The sequence below is a fragment of the Notothenia rossii genome (assembly GCF_949606895.1).
Source record: "Notothenia rossii genome assembly, chromosome: 11".
Taxonomy (NCBI): domain Eukaryota; kingdom Metazoa; phylum Chordata; class Actinopteri; order Perciformes; family Nototheniidae; genus Notothenia; species Notothenia rossii.
Window position 1 is genome coordinate 28360940 of NC_136910.1, and position 27623 is coordinate 28388562.

A 27623-nucleotide genomic window follows, 5' to 3' on the forward strand; every position below is an offset into this window, starting at 1 on the left:
CTCCGGACGGATGGCGGTAAGTTGTCACAGGCCTCTCGCTGATTAAACCCATATCGAGGCGTCTCTTGGCCATTTTTTCTTTTTGGAAAGATGACTTGATGATTGGAAATTACTGGCTTTTTATCTGCACGGGGTTCTTTTTTTTTTATCTCACTCCACCCCCTCGGTCTTCTGACATCACATAATTGGGACGGGCCCTTCTGTCACTTTTATGCATACTAATGTGATGGAAGCGGCATTTTGTTTTAATAGACTTGGGGGCGGGCCCACCTGTCACTTTTTATGCATACTAATGTGATTGAAACATTTTTTATGATATACTATAAGACGCAACAGTGGGGGCTTTTCACACCTGTGAATACACATCAACCCCCTCCTATCGACGGATCTCACACCTACTTGGGATATCACACCTACTTGAGATCTCACACCTCGATCAAAGGGGAGGCGGGACTTAGCTCATTTGCATAATGGGGGGAGGTGTGACCTGTCACTTTTTTATGCATACTAATGTGATGGAAGCGGGATGAATAATACTACTTCCGTGCAAGCATGACTTGATCAAGTATCTTTTTCTTGGCTGTAAAGTTAGCTAAAATCCAATCACAGTTATGTATATACATGAATCACATTTTCATTATAGCATAACAATATGTTTAAAACTCCAAACATGTACTTTCAAAATAATCAAATGTATACACAATAAGAAAACGTAAGATATACCCTTAAACTAAATGAACGTTCTAACACTCTACATGATATGTGCATAACTCAGCAAGGTATACCTTCATATAACAGAACTTCAAATTAATTATTATGAAATATCTGAAAACTGACCCATGCCACGAACTTCCCACGGACACAGCGCGGACATGATGCTCCCTCCAGAGAGGGAATGCTCCACCGCAGCAACATCTATGCCTCTGGCAGAGTCGTGTACCATCTGGTTGTACTTCAGTATCTCCTGGTTAAGGCGCTTTTTGTCGTCTGCAAGCTTCCTTCGAAGTCGATGGCGGAGCTTGCTGATGTCTGAAAAAGACATTAAGTAGTGGGATAGGGATATGTGACAAACTATATTTGCAAGTGCAACAAATATATATAATTCAGTAGGTTGAATCTGCAACCTAAAACATTATATTGTTATACCATTCTGTCGGTAAAGGGATTGCTTCCGCTGCCTACACTTAGGTAAAGCCCCTCAATTTGCTTTGCTGCAGTGCTGTTTGAAGGATGTCTTCAGAAGTACCCGATGTTTCTGGTGTTCCTGTAGAAATAATATTGGCAGTAAAATGTACTGTTACACAACACGTAACGGTTTTGAGAAACAAAGTTGTGCAACATATTTAACACCTTTTAACACAAATTGATGGTACAACTATGGAAACTGGAACATATCAGAGATAAACATGGACACATAGTTGGCTTGCTATTGCTTGAAGATTATGTCCCTGTCTACTGAAATCCAGTGAGGGTCCCATTACGTGGCATGAAAAATCAGCCTTATTGCCTTAAAATTGGCTGCTCTTTAGGATCAAATCTGTAAATTCAAACAGTCATGGACAATGATATGTAGCTGGTGTTATCTCGTCGTGCTAACCAGATGCCCATTCCTTCACATCGGAAATCCACGTCGACACCATGTCATCTGAGACACAATGTAGCTCCGTCTTGAGACTTGCAGTCTCTTCCAGGAGCCTCTTACTAGTCTGATAAACAGTAGACGATGGACATTTATCAAGATTAAAACTTGCTATGATTAACAACAAGCCATGTGCAAACGACAAAGGACACAAGAACACCTTTAATAGAAGGCTCACCTTCACATATCTTGTGGAAAGTGCCTGATGAAGGGAGTCACCTTTTTTCCTGTTCCATCCCATTGCATGCACTGTGAGCATGTCCAGTCGTGCTTTTGAAAGCAATAATGAGGTTATGATGTGTCATCTAAAAAAGTATGCAATGATAGGGCAAAACCTTCCACTCACCTGCTTTGGACATGTATTTTGTTGTCAGGGCACAACGGGACAGGCAGCTGTTGACCTGCTCCACCTCTTCCCCAGCGGTCATACCTGCTCCCTCCTGGTTCTTCCCACTCCATATAATCTGATGGTAAAAGATTAGTGGAATGGTTGTGCAAAGAGGCTACATACTACTATACTAAACAGTATAGCTTAGATATTTACTACTTCAGTATTATAAATATAAAAAATATAAATGTACGTGATACAAAAATATTTCACATACCTCGCATTTGGTAGCATGGGCTCGAGCATGCTGAACTGAGGAATGGCTTCATGGTGGTCAGCTCCTGGAGAGCAGGAAGGACACTTGCAGCTTTCTCCATGTACGGCCAGTACTTGCAAGCCACATCCATGGCGAAGAACTTGGCTTTGGCTGGCATGAGTTCCTTTTGAAGATACAGGGGGTAAGCGAATATCTCCCCCCTGTACATATTTAAGGCCTTCAAAAGAAACCCATGGCGACATACAGCCACCTCCATCCCTTCTTCATCCAGCTTTGAAGCCCTCCTTGACGTCTCCCTCGCTGCTGTCCACTGGGAGTCCCCACATGTGCCTCTTCCCTGGGTCTAAGACAGACATTACATCATGACAAATAAGTTAAAAGCAATGGAATCACGATCTACACCATTTGTTCTAATTATCTGATTTTGGAGTAGATAGTAAGGAGAAGTAGCTGAATTTGAAGAAAGTCAGGGTCGGATATAGCCTACATGGCTATTTTTGTGATATACCTATAAGGTAAAATTATGAATAAAAACTTGCATTTTTCATTGATCTCGGTATTTTGTCGACAAATGCAGCCACCGCGCTGTCTTCTGCTACAAAGAGCCCATTAAAAAAGGCGCTGCCATCAGAACTGTGGAAAAAAAGATTAGCAAATATATCCATGACATATAAACAGTAATCTAAAAAGTTAAATAACAACATTGTAAAAACAGCACCTTCCACTTCGCCGAAAGCGATACAGCTTCCTGTTTCCATCGGCAGAAACAGCCAACATCTCCGTCGTGCAGGCAGGGCAGATGAAAGGAGCACCACAGCAGAGCTGGTCTTCCTCATACGAGGCATAGGAGAACTCCAGAAAGCTGCGCTGCAGTGCATCTCCGTTGACAGGTCCAGAGTGGAAGATAATTACATATATTGATTTTGTCTATTTACGGAAATGTTATAATGTATATGGTAAAGAATATTTACACTTACTCTTCCTCCACACTTTGTGCGATGCTCCAGCAGCTTTGCAAAGGCCTGTCTGGAGAATCCCGGAGAGATGACCTTGAGCTCTTCAAAGGAGCTCAGGAGGTCCAAGGTGTAAAGTGTGGAAATACTGACCGAAGCTGGCCAGTATCCACTCTTAAGGAGGACTTTCAAGTCGGGGGTCCACTGCTGCTGGCAAGTTTGACAGACATATAGTGGCAGATGCAAGTCATAACGCCCTTGGAACAAGTAAATAAACATAATTAAGACACATTTTACAACAGTTCCATCTACAAATAGTCAAAGATGAACAGATATTACATGAAGGTTTTACTCCAAGTGGAAGCACAATGCCTCAGCCCACAACAGTAAACATATAACAACAATTCAATAGAAATCCATATATATATATATATATATATATATATATATATTTGTTTACCATTGATGGTAATTAAAATCACTGGTTTGCCTGGTACCACAGTGAAGTGTGTGCCTTTACAGGAGCAGTTGGGTGCCTTCACAGTTGGCAATATGCAAGCTTTCAAAAAAAAGAAGAAAAGCACTAATTACCATTATAAGCTGGCCGAAGAGACATGTGAACATCAAAATGCAAGTTTGAGAGAGCATACCTTGGTCATGGGTGTCATATCCACCTTCCACTCTAACAACACACGTTGTTGGACTAATTGGTTTAAAAAAAACCTTCATTAAACTGTCCCTGTTGTGGAGTGGCTGGTTCTTGTGATGAAGTACATCACAGTCTCCATAGAACCGCTCCTCGGGGAGACACTCTCTACACCTTGGGAGGAAATACAAAATTATTCTAATATCCTGGAATTACTTTCATTTTCATGTGGGTTTTCTCTAGGTATCCAGTTTTCTAACATCCCAAAAGTCATGCATGTTAGCTGAAATAGCAGGGCACTGAGCATTAATACTGAAAAATTACAATTAGGTAAAGTAATTTAAATAAAGGTAAATGTTATCTCACCTAATAACAGCCGGCTCGTGGCAGAGGCCACACAGGGGATGACCAACAGCCTCTTTTTCTAGAAGGCATTGTAGATGGTGTGGTCTCGCTTCTTTCCAGCGCTCTGAGGCTTTCTGCTGCCGAAAAGACCAGGATGAGGCAGAGCTTTTTTGAGGCTCAGGAGGAGGACATGAGGAAAGAATGTCAGAGAGTCTCTCCATATTCTTTTCTGTGAACAGAATGGGAAACTTTAACTGTAAATTACTATATTTAAGATGAACACTAAAAATCAAGGATAATTTCTTTGCTCAGTATGGAACTGGCCAATATCTTTACTGATTTACATTCCTCGTTCGAGTCCTGAACTGTCAGTTGTGTATAAGGTTAATTTCTCTCTCTAACACAATTTATTTAAAAATTGATTTTAGTTTTAAACTTAAAGCCATTTTTGTGATTTACCAAATTCGTGTTGTGCTGAAGGTTCAGTACGCAGAACCTCCACACTGGAAGACTGGAAGCCCTCAGTCGGGGGGGATGTGACTGTAAAACATCACACAGAGGGTTAACAACAGATAACTGATGATTTGTATTATCTACCTATTGTGTAAAAGCTTGTGAAATTAAATAAAGCATAGTTCTTATGACACCACAATGGGAATGTCTCCGACTGTAGTGTCACTATGCGTTTATATATTGGAATTATTGTAGACCCTTAACAAGCAATTACTGTGTTTTAATTCGATTTTCCAACCATTTACTTAGTAAATTCATAAAAATGTAAAATAATTGGGATTTCAACCTGTAGCTGAGCCTTGGCGTCGCCCTCCACGCCTCTCTCTCGGCTTGCCACGTCCTACACAGCCCTTTTTAGGGGACTGTAAAGTGTCTCCTACAGAGCATGCCCGTTTCCTCTCCTCAGCTGCTTTCTGTGACCAAGTAACAACTCATGTAAGGTTGATGTTGCTGATAAACTGATACCATATGACAGTGGACAAATAAAAGTAAATTCTTTCACTTGAAGAACATTTTTGCTTCAAGTTTTTCCTACCATATACAACTAATGAAGTAAAACAAGTTGAACAAGTTTTATTTAGTAAGCCTCTGCCCCCCATGTTGTAATGATGAACCGTTTTGCAAAGGCCCTATACATTGATCCAAAATCCAGTTACTCTTGGCCTGTTCAGCATTTTTTGGATAACAGATAGTGCCAAATTCAAGTGGGAAATGAATGAGGTCATATGGGTTAAAACAACAACCTTAGCTTCAGCTAGCATGTGTTCATGCTTCAGCTCAAGAGCCATGCGTTTCCCTTCTTTGGGTGTGGGATTATTGAGGTCTGGGTTGTGTTTTGTTGCCTTTGCAACGCAGCCAGCCAGCCAGCCAGCCAGACAGACAGACAGACAGACACAACAGATATGCAACAGCTGCTGTATGAGACGAACAGAGATAGAGAGACAGATTGTAAGATTGAGATGGATAGATGAAGAAATAGATAATGCATGATAGAAACAGTTAGAGACAATAACTATAAGAAAGGTAGGTAGATAGACAGAGAGATAGGTTGAGTTTGGCTCTTAAAAGTGCCGTTGGTTTTATGATGGTATATATCAGTGTATGGGTTTGTGGTGTGGGTACGGGAGCTGCAGGAGAGAACAGAAAAAGTGAATTATGTAGTGAAACTAGCTTTTTTAAATGCACATTGTGATGGTTTAACTACTTTAGACAGACTGAGTTCATTTACGTGTTTCCTGTTTCATACGCGTAACAAGCACATGGACGTGGACTATGCCCCTCCCCCCTGAATATATATTAAAATGTCGGCCAGCGTTAGTACTGTCATGTGTAAAACAAAAGCGATTAAGATAACGTATAACTCACACTTTAACACCGACGTATGTAGCCGTAATTAAGACAAATATTTTTCACACACCACTTATTAGCTGATATAAATGTAGCTAAACTAGTTTAAGCTTATGTTGAACGTGAGCTAGCTAGCTAGCCGCCCGCAAGAATAATTTCCCATTAATGTTGCTTTGCTGATTATGGCGAAAGTATTTCTCAGACTTAGAACAGTTCAGTATGTATGATGAACCATGCGAGTAAAGGCTTAAAAAAAAGCCCCAATTATTAAATCTAAGCAAAACATGTATCAGACTTTAGTGACCCAACTTACTTTGTCAGGATGGATCGCAATGCCGGTGGAAGCGTCTTTGGCCAATAGGTGGTGCTCTGAATGATGTAATTTCCTGTACCGATTATACAATAAAATATTAATACATTTCCTATATTTTGACACGATAACTCTTTAATAAGTAGCTTACGGACAAAAACAAAAAAGTATATATTGCCTTATAAAATGCAGAAAAGTTTAAACATCTAACATGATAATAATAAATAAAAAGTAATGATATCTTAAACCAAAATAAATAAAATGGAAAATTAACCGACAACAACAATTTAACAGAAATAAAACAAGGATTAAAACAAGGATAAGTTTGACTCAATGTTGTGTAAAGTACCCTTTATGGTTAAAACCATTTTTTAAATTTATTTTAAATAATACAACTTCCAGCTTCCCGAGACACGAAGAGGAGACATGAACAATTCTTCCACTTGAAATGCGTTTAAACTGTGTCAGAGAGAGGTTTAATCGGTTCATTTTAATTGGGGATTATGGGTAGTGTAGTGTCTTCGGCCATCCTAAACTCGATGATGCTCGAAATGTCCCTTATAGGCCTACGTCTGTTTCCGGTTATTTTTATTTTGAAATTCAGTTCTCGAAGGACGGCAAAAAAGCCCGAGATTATAGAATTAAACAAATAAATAAAAACAAGGATAATTGTGTGTTATTGTTGACTAAATAATAGTGTGTTATTTTGAAAAGAATAACAAATTAGAAGGAAAAATGAGCCCCATTTATTTTCCTCACAGACAGCAACAAAAGTCCGAAATGATACGATTTTAAATAAAAGCAATAATCGTGGCTTGATATTGAGTAAGAACATGTTTTTATGAACCACACAGCTTCCTGTCTTCCTATAACACGTAATGCCGTGAGACTACCAACAGAAATACATTGCTTTTAAAATCGTGCTGTGCAACACGAAAAAAAAGGGGAAAGTCTACCAATAGAAATACATTGCTTTTAAAATCGTGCTGTGCAACACGAAAAAAAGGGGGAAATCGTGTTGGTGAACAGGAAATGCCGTGAGACTGGGTTGAAAGGGGGGGCAAGAGGTCATGCCAGGGTGGCATGGGAGGGCGGACGGTACGTGGTATTTTATACTGTTTAACCTATTTATTGTTAAATCATGCCCTAACACAAGTGTTAATGCAAAAGAGAAACAAGGTGGTCAGACAAACAAACAAAAATAATAGCATAAAACAGCAGAAAGTACTCATGATACCCTATAATTCTGTTTACTGTAAGTACAGTAAAGTTCCTTAGTTATAATTAAGTACTCAAATTACATCACCCATCTTTTAACACTAGAACCGCCAACGGGTAAAATCTACCCGCAGCTGTTTTTTGATTGTCTGTAACTTTTGTTCAATAACATATTAAAGTCTCCCAGTCTGTGACTTTTCCTGAAAGTGTGTAATGTAGCACCCTCTGTTGTTAACAATTGTCAATATGAAGTCAGATTGAAAGAATCGCCCCAAAAAATGCCATTTATACCTATATCCGCCAGCGGGTAATATTTACCTCATAGAAAATGCAGCGTAAACATAACGTGTTGCTATAGCAACGCTTTTTGTCTACTGCGGTTCCTTATAGATAGAGAGATATATTGAGAGAGATAGATAGATAGATATATTGATAGATGGATAGAGAGAGAGATAGACAGATAGATAGTTATAGATAGTGTAACATCTTTGAGAATACAAGATCTTGGATGACTGACCTCACGTTGAGGACGTAATGCATGTGTGCAGGTTACGTGCCGGTTGAAGAAAGATGGAGACTCGGAATGAGAGAAGTAGTCCGCGTCGTCTATTTATGTAGACAATTATATGTTCATAGAACAGAACATTACAGATATATCGATAGAGAGAGTGAAGGATTATTTGAAGTATTAAAGTAACGTGTTATGGCAGGAAAGTTAAATCTGGTATATTCATTTTAATGTCACCTTATATATATTCATGTGTGTTAAATTTGAAGGGACAAAGTATATTTTCCCTCCCCAATATATTGAGGTGAAGTCTTTGTGTTTAGAGAGGGATGCAAGCAGGGGACATCCTAATTTGGGGATAGCTCCAAAACTCTGGAATGTTTCCCTCATAAAAGAAGAGTGTGCGTTACACATGCTTAGGGCAAATGTGTGTGTGTTTTCATTGCAGTACATATATGTGCTGCATGATTACTGTTCAACTATACCTCTGTTTTTATTCTTTCATGTGCGGGTACTAAATGGCTACAAACATTGTGGAGAAATTAGCTTAAACATGTTTTATTACTCTATATGAAATGGAAGCAGCTTTTATGACAAGGACGAGAGAGCTGGGGGAGGGGACATTCTTCTTGAGATTTTCAGCATGTCAATTATCAGGGAAATCTACTTGTTTTAAATAGATGTGTGTGGTTAATTACTTTGTATTAATAATAACAGAATGTGTAAAGGAAGCTGGAAATATACAATGTGAAACCTTTTATTTGAAGTAAAGATGTGAACAATAGCTCAAACAAATGGAAGGGCTGTAGGACAAATGAGTGTGTTCTCTATATTGGGCCTGTGTGAAGTTTGACTATTTGAAAAGCATCTCTAATACTGCTTAAGAGCATAGGTAATGTGTTCTTCGTTATTATTGATATGAAAGTGATTTACATGTATTGCGTATATTTAGCCAACTATAACAACTATATCTTAAAACATACTTTTAACTTGTGTGTGGTAGCCTGAGGCGGGAAGATGGACTCAGGGACAAAGGGCCATAAAGGGGATGTGTGTGTGCTGGCTGCAAGATGTGAAATAAGATAAGGAAACGTGTTGTTTAGAGCAGGTTCGTACCAGACACCAAAAGGTATCTGGTTTTCGTCAAACTGAAAGAGACTTTTTGTTTCCGGGTTTCTTCTGCTGTGTCGCACTGATTGGGTGCGACAGGCCATGTGTTGGTCTCTCCCAATAAGATGACCTCTGGGGGAAAGCACGCACACACCTCCTCCTGTGTTTTAGTATGAAAGCCTGTGTTTTCCTTTGGTTCGCGCTCTTGTTTTTGACTGGCCGTTCCTGAGACCTGTCTCACACGTGGTAGAACCTGAGCCCGGAGTACTCTGCAGAGTGTTTCGTGATTCCTTTGTATTTGTATTGTTACTTTGTATCATTAAAACAAGATTATTGTTTCACTTGCATTCTGGTGTTTCTTAATCCCTTTCCTTTTTACGAATTTACCCAGCTTATCAAACGACACGCGGAGACGAGGTTGGTTTTAAACATCCTCCAAATCTCCAACAAATGGTGACACGAAGTGTCTGAGTGGGGTGTTTTCGGGGAAGAGACCACCAGCGGCAAGCGGACGGAATAGTCCAGGGCTAAACTTCTCGGCCTCTTCTGACAACTAAAAACAGAGCTCTGTACAATAGGCTACCAGGTGAGCAGACACGATTTAATTTGAAATCTGTGATTTGACCATATTCCAAATGTTAGGGTTGTCAGACGAAGTTTACAGTGTTTTAATAGTAACAATGCAAATGCGTGTTTTAGTTGTAGAGTAGGATATTGAGTTCCTGCAGCCAGAAGGGTATTGAAGTCCCGGGCTTGAAAAGTGGAGGTATAGAGTCCCCACAGTTAAAATAGGATATTGAGTTCCTGCAGCTAGAAGGGTATTAAAGTCCCTGGCTTAAAAAGTGGAGGTATAGAGTCCCCACAGTTAGACTGTCTGGAGTAGTCAAATGGTAGTATTAAGTCTCCATATCAGACTGACTCAAAATAACGAATCCACAGCTCGACGGGGCTGGAGATGAGTTATTTATGTTATAAGTGATCCAAAGGAGAGTAACGCAAACTTCAGAAAGTCATTCTGAAGTGACCGGGCCTCACTATATCCTTTGTTGTGTTGGGGTTGAATCTATAAAGCCAAACGTCACGATAAAGAGTTCTGTAAGCCTGGGTTACGACTCCATGTCAGCATCACATTGTTGAAAGACGGTGTTGAAGCGCGCTGAGAGGCTTGCTACATTTGTTGGAATAAACATCGGACAATAAAAGCTGAATAGACTGTACAGGGAATTTTTTCTGTGAATATTTACTAATAACAAAGATAGTAAGTCAGATGAATAGATACGAAGTCATAATGAAGGGAGAATTTGAATGAGAGGAGCGTGAGTTAAGAGCTTACGAGAACAGCGGGTTCAAGCAGAAACATTGAATAAAAGGATAGCAGAAGTGTTAATTGTTGAAACAAGCCCCCCTTTTCCTAAAGAGGCTGAGAGCTGCAGCGGGGGAGAGAGAAGGGGGTGTCAGTATTTGTCTGTGAGAGTTCCCTCCACCCTTTTTCCTCTCGAGAGCAGCAGCAGCAGCCCGGAGTGTGTCTGCTTGCTTTTTCTCTAGTGATCTGAAGTTGGAGTGAAATACATAGAAAATGAACAGATCAAGGTGTGATTTGAAGTGGTAGATATATTGAAATAAATAAGAAACAATGATTTGCTGCTATTTAAACATAGTCTTTGAGAACGGATTGATACCGTTGCATTGCGTTGTGAATTTCATGGTATTTGTCTTAACTATAAAGTACCCACATGTATGTGGTTTCTTTGTACCAGTTCATTTTAAAGTCAGCCGCCTCATGGCTAAATCTATTTGACCCCATGAGGTCAAGAGTCATTCTGTTAGACCACCATCTTGTGAAAGACAAATCATTGTTCTTTAGTCACATTTTGAATTAGAAAAGAGTTCATTTTGTTAGATCAGTTTATCTATAAATGTTGTAGTGGGAGTTTTGTGTTTGCTAACATTTTTAGGAACGACAACACCAGGAGATGAGTAAACTCAAGAATCCGTGGAGTGTAAATACATTGAGAAAAACACATTTTTATACTCTAACTGTTTGCACATCATAGACAAGGAATTTAGACAATATAAATAAATATTCACCAAAAGTAATAAGTATAATGGAAAGTAGACATAGGCCTACACTTGAGTCAAATTATATTACTGTGATCTGATCAGTGTGCTCTGCAGGTTTACTATTGTTCTAAGTAACAGTGGGATTTAAAATATTGGAGTAAGTATGGAGATGTTCTTTCGTAGTGTGTGAAATATGTGATGCTTGAAACAGGTATTTCAATTTATGGAAGAAAATGGTTTCCTGAAAGAGTCAGGTTGGGTAGATTTGTAACAATGGATGAAACAATTTATAGAGGGAGTTTTTGTAATATCATTAGTAGACATTAATGGTGTTGTTTAGATGGCATTTAGCAACTAAGACAGATAGTATGATTAGAAAGAGACAGAGTGGAAAGGGTTGGATTGATTCAATCTCAGTGTGCTAGATTTCTTATGGATAATGCGTCCCGGGACCGGGACTCCCCCTCTGAGTTAGAAAGGCTACGACCCCGTCCCTCCAAGCAGACAAAAGACCTAACCCAACAGGAGGCTCCTCCTTCTCCATCAAACAGACAGAGAACCAGAGCTGAACCGTCTCTACCTGAGGCATCCAGAACCAAACCGCTTGCTGACATACAGAAATACTCTCATCAGTCCCTCAGACAGGGCATGAAGCTGAGCCACGAGATTTGGCACAGGAGCAGAGTGGGGGACATGAGAGCAGAATCCGCCCTCCATAAAGCAGCAGAGAGACTGTAAAGGAGGAGATGAAATGCAAAGCAGTGCAAAGAACAGTGGCATGATGTGGGCTGCCGATGTGACTGGGCCAAAGGCTGCCTAAAAAAGTTACAGCGGATGGATTCAAGAGCTGATGGACTGAAGAGAAGACAGAATCAGAGGAGTTGGCATAGTCGATTTGAAGTGAGGAGGTCGGGGTCACGGCTTGAGACAACCAGGGGAGGAGAAAAGGAAAACGGGAATGAGTGAGTTTAATCATAAACACACTTATTCACAAAACGCACATAGAAGACACCACATTTAAAGAACTTGAATTGACTTGATAAATAAGTAAAGATAAAAAGAGGTATTCACCATGAATTAATCTATTGGTAAATTCAAAATAGCAGTAAAGAGGAAACTATTAATGTAAAATGAGAAAATTATCCTAAAAACAGACTGAGGGTTAAAGTGGGAGACATAAGGGAAGTATGCACTACACTTTAAGCAGGGGGTGTTTTGGAGTAGCACAGTGTAGAACCATATTCTTCAATCTTTCCATCATATTAATACATTATTCTTCAAGACATTTTTATTCATGTGTGAATAAAGTAGTGATCTCATTTGTTACAATATTGATTTCACCATTGTGGCATAGTTATTACCATAGGAGGGCTTTAGGATGGAAACTGTTTTTAATCCTTGGTAAAGTAAAGGGTGATGGTTGCATGTTCGGACACCCAAGGTTCCACACACTGCTAAAGAGTTTAACATTGTTTTTAAGTAGACCAGAATTGAAGATAAATGAATATAATGAGCTATGAAATGCAGAGCTACACAGATCCTAGTAATGTTTTGACTTAGGATAATAGTTATGTACACAAGTTTCTGAATTAGATTTATTAGACATTTTAATACTACTTAGGTGTAAATAAATTGCAGTAGTAGTAGTACTATTATGAAGTGAGTTTTGTACCAAGTTGCAGGAAATGTGGGAAGCAGCCGTCCCGATGACAAGGTAGAGATATCTGACTTAAAGTGGTAATCGTGAATTGATAAATGATGGCGCTCCATATAGAGCTCCTGCGGTCACGTGACTTTTGGTTATCAGCCACCATTTTGGCAGTAAACATGACGACCGGTGCCAGCGTTTTCCTACCGTGCGAGTATACATCTCATTTTAATTCAAGTGAAATTCGGCTTTATAGTACAAAATTAGAAAGATTAAATATAAGCGACCCATATAATGCACCCGGTGTGCTTTTCAAGAGCATAACCTCCTGCTCTGAAGACGATGTACCCGACTTGCGCTACGCGGACATCCACAGCTATCTTGTAAGCTTTCCATCAGTGTACTCAGGAGACTCCCTCAGAGCTTACAAAAGCTTGGAGGCTTACAAATGGTGTCAGTCCGGCTTCGTAAACAACATTCAACTGTGGAGTCTTACATCCCAAAACTTCGGCATCATCACTGCAAGGGTAAGTATTAAATTATTCCAGTTTTGATAGGCAGTGTCACGTTAGCATTGTTTGTTTATTAGCTTGTCTAGCTACGGCAGTGTCACGTTAGCATGTTTGTTTATTAGCTTGGATAGCTACTGCAGTGCGTCTGAAACTAGTTTGTATTTTTGAACGTACTCAACCAAAGTGGCTGGCGTTTTTAACCTTTATTTATCTATTTTTGAATTTCATATATAGGTTAATCACTCCCAAAGGCTTAATGAAAGTCAACTAAAGCCATGGGTGGTGGTCAGGAACGACGGTGTTGTGCTGGGAGCCCACTGCAACTGCACAGCGGGACTCGGGGAGAGCTGCTCTCATGTGTCAGCTGTTCTCTTCAGTCTGTGGGGAAAAAACAACGAAAGGCACGAGGAGATCAGCTGCACATCCAAGAAATGCAAGTGGGCCTCTCCCAGTGAGGATGCTGCGAAGAATGTGGAGTACCTGCAGGGCAAGGACATCATATTCAACCATACTCAACAAAATAAAAAGGGGAATTCCACCAAGGGTACCTCTGCGCCGGCATCTTTCCCACCCCTGACTGCTGCTGAGCAAACACAGCTCTACAAAAATCTCTCACAGTGCCGGACTCAAGATGGGAAGTCCTGCAGACCTGCAGTCCTGTCAGTTGTTCGCGGGTACGCCACATCCTATGTACCCAAGACTGTCAAGCTAGATTTACCTGAACCCCTTACCAGTCTGTACGACAAGAAGGCAAGAGACCTGAACCTGGCTGAATTACAAGAGCGTGCAGAAGGAATATTTGAGGACTTGACTGTCACTGAAGAACAAGTACAGAACATATTCTGTTTACTAATGACTGAAATCTAAGATCTACCATGTTATGTGCACGTGTACTGTGTGTGCTAACTTGCAATGTAAATGAGAAACTGTTTGGATTGCCATGCTTTCAGAGTGATATTGTAGAGGAGGAGACCCAAGCCCAGTCCAAGTCCAGAATTTGGTTTGATCAAAGGAGTGGTAGGGTGACAGGATCTACCTTCAGAGCAGCAACAAGAACAGACCTCAGAAAACCAGCAGTGTCTCTCATAAGACAGATATGTGACCCAAAGTCCCATGTTTTCAGCAGTGAGGCTACCAGGTATTCATGAGCATAGAGAATTCCAGCCAATGTCAACATGCAGTTGAACATCCTAACATACTCCAAATAGCATCCCAAAAGTTTCTGCCTTGTTGTAAGGTGTCAGCTGATGTTCATCGTCCCAAAAGTAATGGGCATATGCATTTGATTACTTATTGTATGAAACATTGTGACATGTGCATCAGCAGACACCTTACAATACAGCTGTATCATGTGGGATGATATAAAATGCCACATCTTCACAACAAGTCAAGGGTAGTGTGTGTGAGCATTACAACTGCATGTTGAAATCAGCTGGAATTTCCCTGTAAACTAAAATAGGGTGTGCAGTGTGTAATCTCTTCTATGTATGTGTTAACTTGTCATTTCCATAGGGTGTACAAGGAAATTAGTGTGAGGTGAATGAAGGGTAAATGCAGTAAGTACTAGGCTATTCTTTAAAAAGAAGTGTAAAACCAAGTACAGCAGTAAACATTTGTAAAGGGCAGGGAGGTAGCAATGTGGGGTGGCATTACTATTGTCCAAAACTCATATTTACATTGTTTCTTCAGATGGGGATGCAAGAATGAAGAACTGGCCAGAAAATACTACGAAATGCAGCATCGCCTATCACACACAGACGTCCTGGTGCGACCAGCCGGATTTAGAATTTCACCTCTGCACCCATTTATCGGGGCCTCACCTGATGGGTATGTGTCCTGTAGCTGCTGTGGTACAGGGGTCTTAGAAATTAAGTGCCCATTTTCTGCAAAGGAGCTTTCTGTCAATGAAGCTGTAAATTCTGTTGCACACTTTTGCCTTGAACAAGATTCCCAAGGAAAAATTAGACTTAAGCGAGACCATGCATACTTCTACCAAGTGCAGATGCAGCTATTTGTTACCAAATTGGCATACTGTGATTTCATTCTGTGGACTGAAAAGGAAGGTGATTCACCCTTTGTGGAACGCATTACATTTGACCCAGAATTCTTTCACAAAGAACTTGAACTTGCTCGTGACTTCTTCCTAAAATGCATCATCCCAGAGCTGTTAGGCAAATGGTTTTCTGCACCAAAACAAGCAACTGCAAGCATCGATCCCCAGCAACAGTGGTGCTACTGCCGTGCACCTGCGGCAGGGAACATGCTTGTTTGTGCCTCAGGGTTCTGTGCCGTGAAGAGGTTCCACCAAACCTGCCTTCGGATGAAAAGGGTACCGAAACAGTGGGTGTGTCCTAGTTGTAGGAAACTAATCAATGCCCCAAAAAAAAAAACATAATTACTTAGTCTTACTTACTTACGAAAAGTGTGAATATGAATGAGCTGATGCAATGTCAATATTTTATTAATTAATAAACAACTGTTAAACCAATGTCTTCTGTGTCTGTAGCAGTATCTGTAGCGCTCTTAAAACATGGATAGGTCACTCAAATCTAGTGAGTGAGAAAAGTAGTCACAACAAACAAGTGAGAAGCGAATCAAAAAGGTTTACTTTCTGTTGACGCACACATTCATCACTCAAAGGGCACCACAGAATCAGGTACATTTGTTAGTCCACAACATACACTCACAATTTTATCAAGATAAGTAACATCATTTTCTTTCTCTATGTCTGTGAAAGTTATTGGCACAGTGCTTTGTAAGATAGTATATTTCTGACGAAGTACTCCTATGACTCTTTCGATGTGAATCCTTAAAGAGGCTAGAGATCTTGTATTCTCTATGTCAGCAGGATCTAACTGTGTTTTTCCACGAGTAAATGCTGGAATTTTTAATTCAGCCTGACACCTTTCAACAGACTCCTTCACCAGAAACCCCCTGTCTGCCAAAACAACATCCCCTGGGAGAATATTAGGTAAAAAATCACTGTGTTCTGTAATGAACTTATCACTGGTGCGACCTCCCCATCCAGTAGAAATGAAACAAATTGAACCTTGAGGGCAAATGGCAATTAAATATTTCATGGTGTGATGTGATTTGTATCTTGAGTAACACTGCGCACTGGGTCGCAATCTACTTGGTTTCTCTAGAAATATTTCAAAGCAATCAATGATACAAACAGTCTTCTCGTAGTCACCATTTCTAAATACATATGGAAGAGATGTTCTTAAAGATTCTCTTTCAGGCCACACCACTAAACTTGGCACCAGTCTACAATAAATCAAATTAACACAGTGTTTGAAGTGCCTGGAGACAGTCGTTGGATCGATGCCAAAATAAAAACCCAAAAAGTCAAATGTGAAGTTCATTCGAAGCTTCATCAAAGTCAACATGTATTGTTGAAAACATGTTATTGATGATTTAAGTTTGAGAAATGGAGCCAAATATTGAAAAATGGTCATAAGACATGTATAGGTTGCTAACCCAGTGAGGACATTCACCTTTTTATCATCATTATGCAAACTAATCTCTGTCAGGGTCTTCCTATTTATCTTGTCCCTTAACAACATGTTTTCAGTCCTTAGAGCTTGGCATTCTAGCTCAAGACACTGGATGCGGTTAGAACAGGTTTCAGAGGTGCATGGTGGTGTTGCTGGATCAGGCTGGACAGGATCTTCATCGCCTGAGTCTACCAAAGGATCTGAGATGGGGGGCTCCTTCAAAGGCTCTGTGATTTGGTCTTCTTGGGCTGCCTTGTTCTGGGGACAATCAGTTGATGTCCTGATGAAAACACAGAAGCAGCAAAATAAGCTTTCATGCATACAATACTGATGGCAGTTTACATGTTTACAGTCTGACATGTTTAATGGAAATCATATGATATTAGCCTTCATTAAATGACTGGTGTGACGTTTTTGTTTAGAACCATATCACGGCAGTTAACTATTTGAAATAAAATAATCTGAATAACACACTGTTAGAAATTAAAATCAATGTTTTGATGGTATAATGTAGCTTAAACATACCGTCAGTTCAAACGCTCTTTTATACTGAAAAACCAGAAATTCTTGTGCACAAGCAGTTAAGCTTTTATTCTGAAAATCCTTCATCTACGGTTAGCATGTAGCATGTGGTTAATATACGATTTCCTAAAGAGGTGAATTGAGGAGCGAAATGACTTGGTGTGGTGAAAACCGAAACCTAGTGATTTAACACTACAACGATAGATGTCGAGATATTACCATGCTGAATATTAAATGAAGGTACAGTTTATTTGAATACATTATTGTTTACAGACGAGTAGCATGTGACAACATCCGGAATGACCGGCAACCAAACGAGCCGAGAAGTATTGTTTAGAGTATTGATTACAGCGTTTAGAATGTGTTAAATGAAAAGTGATGAAAGAGAATATGAGGAGAAACGGCGTGTTAAGCATATATTGAATGTGAAAAGAACCTATCCTCTGTTTAAATGCAATAACGGACATTGGAGACGAGGTGAGCCGGCTGGCGGGGAGGAGCCAGCAGAGGATATATATAGCAGCGCCGGAGGAGAGATCCGGTGTCTTCTTCTTGCTCAGGAGAACCGGACCACAGCTGTTTGTCTGACGGAACAATATTCTGTCTGTAACACTACCGCGCCTTTTTTAATTAAAGTATCCCATTTGAATCTTTTCAGAGACTCCATTTAGTCTCATTTTAAAGCTTCTCTCCTGGACGCGAGAATAAAGAACACATTTAACAACACCAATAACAAGTAGACCCAACATGTAATCAGACAGGAGTTTGATCTACCAACCTTTGACGGATGGCTTCTGCAGATAGCTTTGCCTGCTCTACTTTGTGCAATTTAGCCTTCTGCCTTCTGTTAAAAACCTCCAGTCTCGTTTTTCGTCTCCTCTTCTCTGGAGATGGAAGGTAATCAAAAATTGACGGAATAAAATCCGGACTCAACGGGTTATCACTCTTTCTCCCTAAAAAATAAGAAGGAATATTTTCAACACGGGTTTGTTTACCACTAGCTTGCTACAAGCTAACTGGCTAGGCTGCACCAGAGCCACACTTGTTGAGTTAAAAAGGGACATCACAGAGTCCGTTAGCTATAATAACTGGGTGCTAGATTCTACTTCGGTAAAAATTAAACTGACCAGAAACTTTTTGTAGCATTGTACTGTATTCCTTCACCCACCTGATATGAAGTGATCACTGCATAAGCGAAAGCAAACGGCCGGGGGGTCCCATCTTTCAGTCTTGTTCAGACGGCTCCTGGCTCTTTTAATCGCTGCGATCCACTTTTCCCTCCTCTCCGCGTCTTTTGGAATGCGATAATAAGATACACCTTTCTTCTTCCCACGCCTATTTGTGCAACCTGGTGCACAGCAGTTATCCACCATCCTCGACAGTCTGCCAGTGCCTGCCAATGAATTTACTGACGCGATTACTGCCAAAATGGCTGCCCCCTTCGTTTCTCGTCACGTGACCAGCATATGTGACATCATCCGCAGGAGCTCTATATGACTGATTTTTGTAGACAGAGGATACTGGCCTTTGCTGAAATATCAAAGTCTCTGCAGAGCACGACACATGGGCAATGAAACTGAGACCAAATGACCTTTGACCCTGAATGACAGTGTGAATTGAGAAAAGCACTATCAATGACTGACTCTGGGGCTGACCAAACTTGACTTTACAACCTGACAGAGTGAGTGTGAATGTATTTCTGCATGTGATCAGTGCAACTGCATGATTCTAAAACAATAACTAACCGAGCATGTCTTTGGACTAACACATTATTTTGGAGCTCCATGGGAAACACAGGTTTCCTACAATTCCACACATTTGGAAAAACGCACATGTGACCCGTTTCTAATTCCCACAGGAGTTGGCGGTTTGCAAATGTAAAACTCAAACTAAAATCTAAAGATTCTGTTTCTTTTAGGACTGCCAGCTGGAAATGAACACTTATTTTCCCTGGAGTGTTTACTGTGAAAGATGATGGATGTACTTTTGTGAATAATGTTTGGTATTTTCTTATAACCACTGGTTACCTGAAGGTTTTCTTCCCATACAGGATTTTGTTACACATGTGTACATGTGTAAAAAGGGGGAGTGTGGGATTTTTTCATTTAGGGACTGGAAGAAACCTGCTGCCCCAACTCAGATGTTCAATCTGACCATTGATTGACAGTTTTAGATTTAACCTGCTCCATATCTGGGGATAAGATACTGTTTGATTAATGTTGACATGTTTCTAATATTGATTGAGTTATAACAGGTAACACAGATGCAGAATCAGTGGCCAAGGGGTTACTGAGAGAGGTAATTCCAGAATGAGAATGAGAAGGTGAACTGTGATAATGAAAACAATTTTGTAATATTTCAACAGGTATTAAAGTAACTGAGGTTTGAAATGTAGAAAGAACATATTACAGCTAAGTTAAAACATAGTAATGTAATGAGATAGAATTTAATATAGACAACATCTTGTAACTAGCCTGGTAAAGAAGTAAAAGCCATAGACTGTTTAGATCATTATGGGGATGTACATTTAATTTAAATTCATAATAGAAAGACATTTGATGACAGTATGTTGTATTTCTGTATTCATTTTTCAGCTTGATAATATCTAAGCAGTGACAGGTAGAAGCAGTCTCGCCTGGAAATTATTCACTTTGTCAGTATCATGATTTTAGTCGTTTTTAATCCATAACATTAGTGTGTTCCATTACCAGAAACATTAGCAGTTCATATTATATTTAGATTTTAAATGGGATCTCAAGGATTTCATTTATAATAACACAGATGCTTGTCAGAAATTCAGAGCTATTGAGATATGTTATTTAGTTCACCTAAAGATGTTAGGGTTTATTTTGTTGACACAGGCCAAGTATTAGAATTCTGAAGCGGCCTACCAGTGGTGGGTCAAACACCTGAGGGCCCAGAAGCCCTGAGCGTAGACTTGAGGGGTGGGTATCAGATTTCTCCACACAGGTTCCTGACGCCAAAAGGGGGACCCGAGGAGCAGGAGGCCGACACGGCGGAGTTCGTCTGGCTGAAGGTCGTCAGGCCTACGTGGCTCAACCCCAGGTTCTCCGGCCTCTACAGAGTGACCCAGAGGACATCTCATGCCGTCCGCCGAGGAGCAAAGGGGGACATCTGGTACTACTGGAGCCAGTGTGCGGCGAGGAGCACTCCGGCTAGGACCTTGGAGGACATCAGGATGGACCTGGCTATCGTCAACGAGGACATCCCTACAGCAGACGACTTGGAAGCTGGCGTCAGCGGGCTGGGGGACTTCTCGAGGCAGCAGAGGAGTCTACTTTTCTCTGATCAGATTCATCAGTTCCACCTTTGAAGGAAAGGCTGCATCTCCCCCTCCCTATCAGCTGCCCTTGTTGGCGTATTCCGCTGAAGGGGGGGCCCTGAGGATTCAACAACACGCAAGGATGCTGCTTTCTGGCACTCAGGCAACCAATCTGATAGTTCCTTCACTGACATGAAAAGTTGTGTTCTGTTCCCAAAGGTTTAATGAAGGGGGACAGACACAGTATCAAAGAATGACAGTAGTTGTGTTTCAAATGTCTTATGTGTGTTGGTCTCGTGAGGCGAGACCAAAAAGGGGGAATTGAAGGATTATTTGAATTATTTGAAGTATTAAAGTAACGTGTTATGGCAGGAAAGTTAAATCTGGTATATTCATTTTAATGTCACCTTATATATATTCATGTGTGTTAAATTTGAAGGGACAAAGTATATTTTCCCTCCCCAATATATTGAGGTGAAGTCTTTGTGTTTAGAGAGGGATGCAAGCAGGGGACATCCTAATTTGGGGATAGCTCCAAAACTCTGGAATGTTTCCCTCATAAAAGAAGAGGGTGCGTTACACATGCTTAGGGCAAATGTGTGTGTTTTCATTGCAGTAAATATATGTGCTGCATGATTACTTTTCAACTATACCTCTGTTTTTATTCTTTCATGTGCGGGTACTAAATGGCTACAAACATTGTGGAGAAATTAACTTAAACATGTTTTATTACTCTATATGAAATGGAAGCAGCTTTTATGACAGGGACGAGAGAGCTGGGGGAGGGGACATTCTTCTTGAGATTTTCAGCATGTCAATTATCAGGGAAATCTACTTGTTTTCAATAGATGTGTGTGGTTAATTACTTTGTATTAATAATAACAGTATGTGTAAAGGAAGCTGGAAATATACAATGTGAAACCTTTTATTTGAAGTAAAGATGTGAACAATAGCTCAAACAAATGGAAGGGCTGTAGGACAAATGAGTGTGTTCTCTATATTGGGCCTGTGTGAAGTTTGACTATTTGAAAAACATCTCTAATACTGCTTAAGAGCATAGGTAATGTGTTCTTTGTTATTATTGATATGAAAGTGATTTACATGTATTACGTATATTTAGCCAACTATAACAACTATATCTTAAAACATACTTTTAACTTGTGTGTGGTAGCCTGAGGCGGGAAGATGGACTCAGGGACAAAGGGCCATAAAGGGGATGTGTGTGTGCTGGCTGCAAGATGTGAAATAAGATAAGGAAACGTGTTGTTTAGAGCAAGTTCGTACCAGACACCAAAAGGTATCTGGTTTTCGTCAAACTGAAAGAGACTTTTTGTTTCCGGGTTTCTTCTGCTGTGTCGCACTGATTGGGTGCGACAGGCCATGTGTTGGTCTCTCCCAATAAGATGACCTCTGGGGGAAAGCACGCACACACCTCCTCCTGTGTTTTAGTATGAAAGCCTGTGTTTTCCTTTGGTTCGCGCTCTTGTTTTTGACTGGCCGTTCCTGAGACCTGTCTCACACGTGGTAGAACCTGAGCCCGGAGTACTCTGCAGAGTGCTTCGTGATTCGATGATGTATTTGTATTGTTACTTTGTATCATTAAAACAAGATTATTGTTTCACTTGCATTCTGGTGTTTCTTAATCCCTTTCCTTTTTACGAATTTACCCAGTTTATCAAACGACACGCGGAGACGAGGTTGGTTTTAAACATCCTCCAAATCTCCAACAAGAGATAGAGAGATTTGTACCTAAACAAAACACAAGTCTTACACCAAGTATTTAAATCAGCACTCTTAGCGATATTTTTAACTTCATGCTATCTGCACAACCTATATCAAATGAAAAGCTGAGAGTCCACAGATTATATTGGTATAAGTTTCATCCCTGTGCGATCAAAACTCACTGTTCTGTATGATAAATAAAATAACATTGTACCTTGAAAATCTATAGCGGGTACATTTTACCCATTGGCGGTTTTAGGTATACAGCGATCTCTGGCGGTTCTAGTGTTAAGAGAGCAAAAGTTGACCTGTGCAGCAACACATTTCAATCAATATGTGTCAATACTTAGAGCTGCTAGATTGTGCTGCTGTAATGGAATATGCAAGGAGAATAAAAACAAACCATGTGGTCCAGCTGGAGTCTCATCTGCCTCCTGATCCCTGCCTCTGCCCCTCTTTCTGACACTTAATCTTTATTCCTCACATACATTTCTTCTTCTTCACTCATGTCTTCATCTCCTCTTGGCTTCCTCCTGCTCTGACCCTCCTGGTCTCTTCATTTCTCTTTTCCTTTTCCTCTTTCTGTTCCTCCTGATCACTTCTCAGATATGTATTTTTGTTGTTGTTGAATCACTCCAGCTACTCTGGCCTGCAAGAGTCTACTTGTGAAAAGCACTGGTACAAATGCTTGTATATATCTTTACACGTTAGGGCCATGTAGCTGATAAGTAGCATATAATAAATATAACATCAGAAAGTATTTATCAAACGCACACAGGCAGCTGTGTTTGACGGCAAAGGATGTATCCTGGTTTAATTTATCTGGCCTCATTACTGTGATGTGTAATTTACGTGGATTTAATAGTAGGCCTACTGCATAGTTTAGCAAATAAAAGTGATCGATCTCCCAGCTAGCGCTGTCTGTGTAGTATTTTGTAACGTAACGCCCCAAACAGCGACCGTCTGTTAAACGCTATCGATTCAAACAGGAGCGTTTTATTGATATTTAGTTTCAAGCTCTCGTCTTTGGTAAAAACAAAACTAGTGGAAGGGGCAATGCTCCCAGGGGAATCTGATCCACCTCCAGGTGCTGATCCACCTTCAGGTGCTGGGACAGTTCGCTGCCTCGCTCCCTCTCTGCAGCTGTGTGAACGCCGCTCCGCAGTTTAATGCAGGGCTGTAGCTGCGTTTTTAACGGGCCTAACATGATACAGTTTTAGGGACACAAAAGTTAGGGGGGCAGGCTATAGATTGATAGAGAATATAATATAATTGGGAGGGATGAAACCCTCTTTAATGGTCAGACATGCAGAGCACACAGCACACACAGTGACATTTGTTCTCTGCATTTAACCCATCCTAGTAGGAGCAGTGGGCTAAAAACTATACTAGTGACTAAAGGTTTGACTTAATGGACGTCCCCGATTACGTTTGGGCAGAACCCTATGGTAGAAGAGTTGCAACATCTCTGTTGACTCCAATGGACAATTTTTTTTACAGCAATGGCGGATCGTGGAGCCTCTCAATAGTTCCCGAAAGTTAGCGGCAAGGCTATCAGCGCAGTAGAGTTGCAGCATAATAGACCGTTTGTGACGGACTTTTAAAGGTAAGACGTTTAAAGATTTATATTGCGGATCAACACATCTGAATCAAATTAACATGTGAGTTAAAGCATGTTGGAGGATTATCCCCCTCTAAATTATAGATTTAGGGAACAATAACAGATTAGGCTAGGATACCGGATAAAGTTAGCAACACATGTTAACCATGCAGCCTTTTAATTGTAAATTCCGTTCTCTTAATGTCATTTCGTCCAACGTTTTGGAATTATAGAAAAGGGGCTTCTTAACGTACTTTTATCCGGGGTGGAGGGAGTTAAATATGAGTTAAATATAACATTGGGGCGTGTGATTGTAGTGGGTGGAGATGGTGAAATGAGGATATCCATTTTGGAGTTCAAGCTAGTATATTATAGTTAACGTTAAACAATAATAAGGAAGAGAGCTATTTTTGTGATACATCGCTATTGATATGGATTTAGAGTGCATATTTGAGACTTCTAAACAGTAAACAAAAACGTTACTTATAAGCAGTAGTCGAGTTGAGGGGGGATGGGGGGGGATGGCATCCCCCTTAGGTATTAAAATGGTCAAAACCATCCCCCTTATGAAACGGCCATCCCCCCTTCCCATCCCCTGTTATTTGATCAATTAATGTGGAAATATTGCCAATGTTTAATTTTCAACATTCTACATTTTATATGTGCACGTCACGTGCCCCTCGTCCACATTATTTTAGCCGCTAAAATACTGTTGACGAGGGGCTCGTGCACATATCACGATCACTAAATTGATGTCAAGTCAGTCAGCGTCAACGATAGCAGCGCAGCCTGTGCAAGCATCATGGCCAGTAAGCGACAAGGACAGCTTGACCTGAGGGACTACTTCGGCTTTAAGAGGACAAAAAGTACCACTGAAGGTAAGTCAAGAATACTTTTGATATGTCACCAAATGTGTAATCTCTGGACAGAGGCGATAACAACAGAGTTATAGTTTGGGAGCTTACTTTTTTTTTCTTGTTAACTAGCCTAACGCCAGGCAGCTAGTACTAGCTGCTATAGTAACCAACGTCAGGTTAGACCTTTGTTATATTCACAAAGTTAATGTCAGATTTGATTTCTTTTTCACATGGAATATCTCGCAGGGTTTCCCACAGCTCTTTACTGCTTAGGCGACCGCATAAGCAACACACTTAACTAGCCTAGACATGTTCAGTCGGGGAAAAAAATGAAATGTAATTTAGGATGAGGCAGAGCAAGCTAGTGTACAAGCAGAGACGACAGGGGCAGAAGAACACAGAGAAGAACAGGTGTCGTTGACGGTTCCTGAAACAGCCGGTGAAGTTCAGTTAAGGATGGTAGATAGTCCAAGTTTGGGATTCTTCAGTATGAAAACTGGTTCCGAAAGAACCCATTTGAATTAAGGTTCCTGGAGGATATTTAGGCTGATTTTGTGTATCAATTCGATGATCATGTATCCACTAGTGATTTAAGCACTTTGTTTGATAAGCTTTCCATTCATTTTAGTGAGATCATATAATATAAATTAAGTGTGAAAATTGCACCTTTAGTCACTGTGAGCGACCAAAATGTATTACTTAAAAAGCTTTAAATGTGATGCATGCCTCCGAATCGTGTGATAGCGGCTTCTGGTGGTTGAATGTCATCGCTCTTATTTTATATGAAAAAAAAACACAACTTGACAGTAGGCCTACTTCACTGTCTGCTCATTCTAACAAAACCATAATGCCGTTGTTTTCTTCATATAGAGGATAATCATGGCGAGGAAGCAGGAAGGAGAGCAGAGGAGACTAGAGCTGGAGAAGGAACAGGTTTGATATTTCTAAATAGACACTTTTCTTTTTCGAAGAGGGGGAAATGTAGCTAATCCTACCAAGGGGGGGTTTTAACAGATTTTATGTTTTTGTGGTAGAAAAAAGAAGAGAGGAGGAGGCAGAAGCAGAGGAGCCTAGAGCTGGAGAAGGAACAGGTTTGATAATTCTAAATAGACACTTTTCTTTTTCGAAGAGGGGAAATGTATCTTACCAAGTGGGGTTTTAACATAGATTTTATGTTTTTGTGGTAGAAAAAAGAAGAGAGGAGGAGGCAGAAGCAGGGCGAGATAGTGTTGATGATTCTGACCAAAATAACCAGTGAGATAATGAGCAAGATATCCCTGAATGCTGGACATCTACCAAGTTCAGGGAGAACAAAAAGTATTATCCATGGCTAATATGTCAAAGCAAAAAACTTGGCTGCCTAACCTGCCAGAAAATGAAAGTGGTTGGGCCAAGTACAGGTGGGAGCAGCCAGTTGCATATTGCTGAGGAGTGGTCCAACGTTAAGGTTACAGCCTATGGTACAAACCGAGCAGCACAGCTGCAGTCTCTTCGTAAGAAAATACACAGGCATAAAATGTCAGACTATCACCAAGCAGCTGAGAAAACCATGGAAAAAGCAAAAGAAAAGACATTGGAAACATTGACTTCTGAAATGCAAAGGGATCACTTCTTAACTACTGATAGGGTATTTCGTACAGTTTACAAGATTGTGAAATCTGGAAGGCCTTTCACAGATCTACCGTCCGATATTGATCTGCAAGTCTTGAATGGACTAGACATGGGAAGAACTTTACATTCAGACTATTCCTGTGCAACAATCAGCCAACACATAGCAAATGAAATGCGAAAGAGAGTAGTTGGAAAGGTCCTTCAAAGTGGAACAAAACGTTCTGTTATGATAGATGAAGCTACAACTGACAGTCAAAAATCAGTATTGATCATTCATATTAGAGCGAGCTTAGGGATGAGTGAAGAGCCCCTAACATTCTTCTTGGATCTAGTTGAGCTTTCTGCTACCAATGCAGGTGAAATCTATCAAGTTCTAATGAAAAATCTGTCACATCATGGCTTCTCTGAAGCTATTCTGAGTGAACGCTTTGTTTGCTTTGCATCAGATGGAGCTTCTGTAATGCTTGGAAGTAAAGCAGGTGTTGCAACCAAAATCGTAGAAAAGTTTCCAAACGTAATGGTGTGGCACTGCATGAACCACCGTCTTGAGCTGAGTGTTGGAGATGCTGTTGAAGAAACTGTAGGGATGAATGACTTCCAGTTTTTCTTTGACAAAGTGTACAGTCTCTATCATGCATCGGCCAAAAACCGCCGTGAGCTCACTGAATGTTGTGAGGAACTTGCTTTACAGTGTCTGAACATAGGGAGAATTCTCAGCACTAGATGGGTGGTATCCAGTTACAGGACCATTAAAGCTGTATGGCAGCAGTACCCTGCAATCCACAAGCACTTTTCCAATGCCTCAGTTGATCCTAAAAGAAGTTCAACAGAGAAATGCATGTTCAGTGGTTTAATAGATTGCCTTTCTAATGTCACCTTTGTGCACAATCTTGGAATCATGTATGATGCTTTAGAAGAGTTGTCTGAATTCTCTCTCTCTCTTCAAGACAGAAACATGACGCTCCCCAAGGCTGTAGCAATACTCAGTCGGCAGGTCCGTGTGTTGAAGTCCATGGCAGAGCAGCCTGGACCAGCGGCAGAAGTGGCTCAGACTGCAATCGGTTTGAAGCTATTCAAAGGGGTGCCACTAACAAATAATTTAAGACACAGCAGAGA

The 27623-nt window shown here is 40.5% G+C and overlaps 1 protein-coding gene and 2 long non-coding RNA genes across 3 annotated transcripts; 1 reads left to right on the forward strand and 2 right to left on the reverse strand.

The window, feature by feature from the left end:
* Positions 1 to 1276: 1276 nt before the first annotated feature.
* On the reverse strand, positions 1277 to 5570 carry LOC307023844 (uncharacterized protein). The gene is made up of 12 exons (XM_079657451.1): positions 5445 to 5570; positions 4988 to 5114; positions 4648 to 4728; positions 4210 to 4417; positions 3848 to 4017; positions 3658 to 3756; positions 3222 to 3454; positions 2963 to 3122; positions 2245 to 2587; positions 1986 to 2103; positions 1818 to 1909; positions 1277 to 1706 (listed from the first exon to the last, which is right to left on the reverse strand). The coding sequence occupies exons 1-9, from the start codon at positions 5487 to 5489 to the stop codon at positions 2508 to 2510; spliced, it is 1203 nt and encodes a 400-aa protein (XP_079513577.1). The 5' UTR covers positions 5490 to 5570; the 3' UTR covers positions 1277 to 1706; positions 1818 to 1909; positions 1986 to 2103; positions 2245 to 2507.
* An 8695-nt stretch (positions 5571 to 14265) lies between these two features.
* LOC307023849 lies at positions 14266 to 18088 on the forward strand. The gene is made up of 2 exons (XR_013803786.1): positions 14266 to 14971; positions 15105 to 18088. It is a non-coding gene; the product is annotated as an uncharacterized lncRNA (long non-coding RNA).
* LOC307023847 lies at positions 15999 to 22313 on the reverse strand. Its single transcript, XR_013803784.1, has 2 exons — positions 18603 to 22313; positions 15999 to 18387 (listed from the first exon to the last, which is right to left on the reverse strand). It is a non-coding gene; the product is annotated as an uncharacterized lncRNA (long non-coding RNA).
* Between the last annotated feature and the right edge of the window lie 5310 nt (positions 22314 to 27623).

Bases quoted from the DNA above. Each gene is read 5' to 3' on its own strand.
- LOC307023844 (XM_079657451.1), bottom strand. From the start codon at position 5,489: ATGGCTCTTGAGCTGAAGCATGAACACATGCTAGCTGAAGCTAAG. The intron at 3,455-3,657 runs GTAAACAAATAT...ACTTGTTCCAAG, and splicing joins GATTTTAATTACCATCAATG to GGCGTTATGACTTGCATCTG. The intron at 2,588-2,962 runs GTGCTGTTTTTA...TGTCTGTCTTAG, and splicing joins CGCTTTCGGCGAAGTGGAAG to ACCCAGGGAAGAGGCACATG.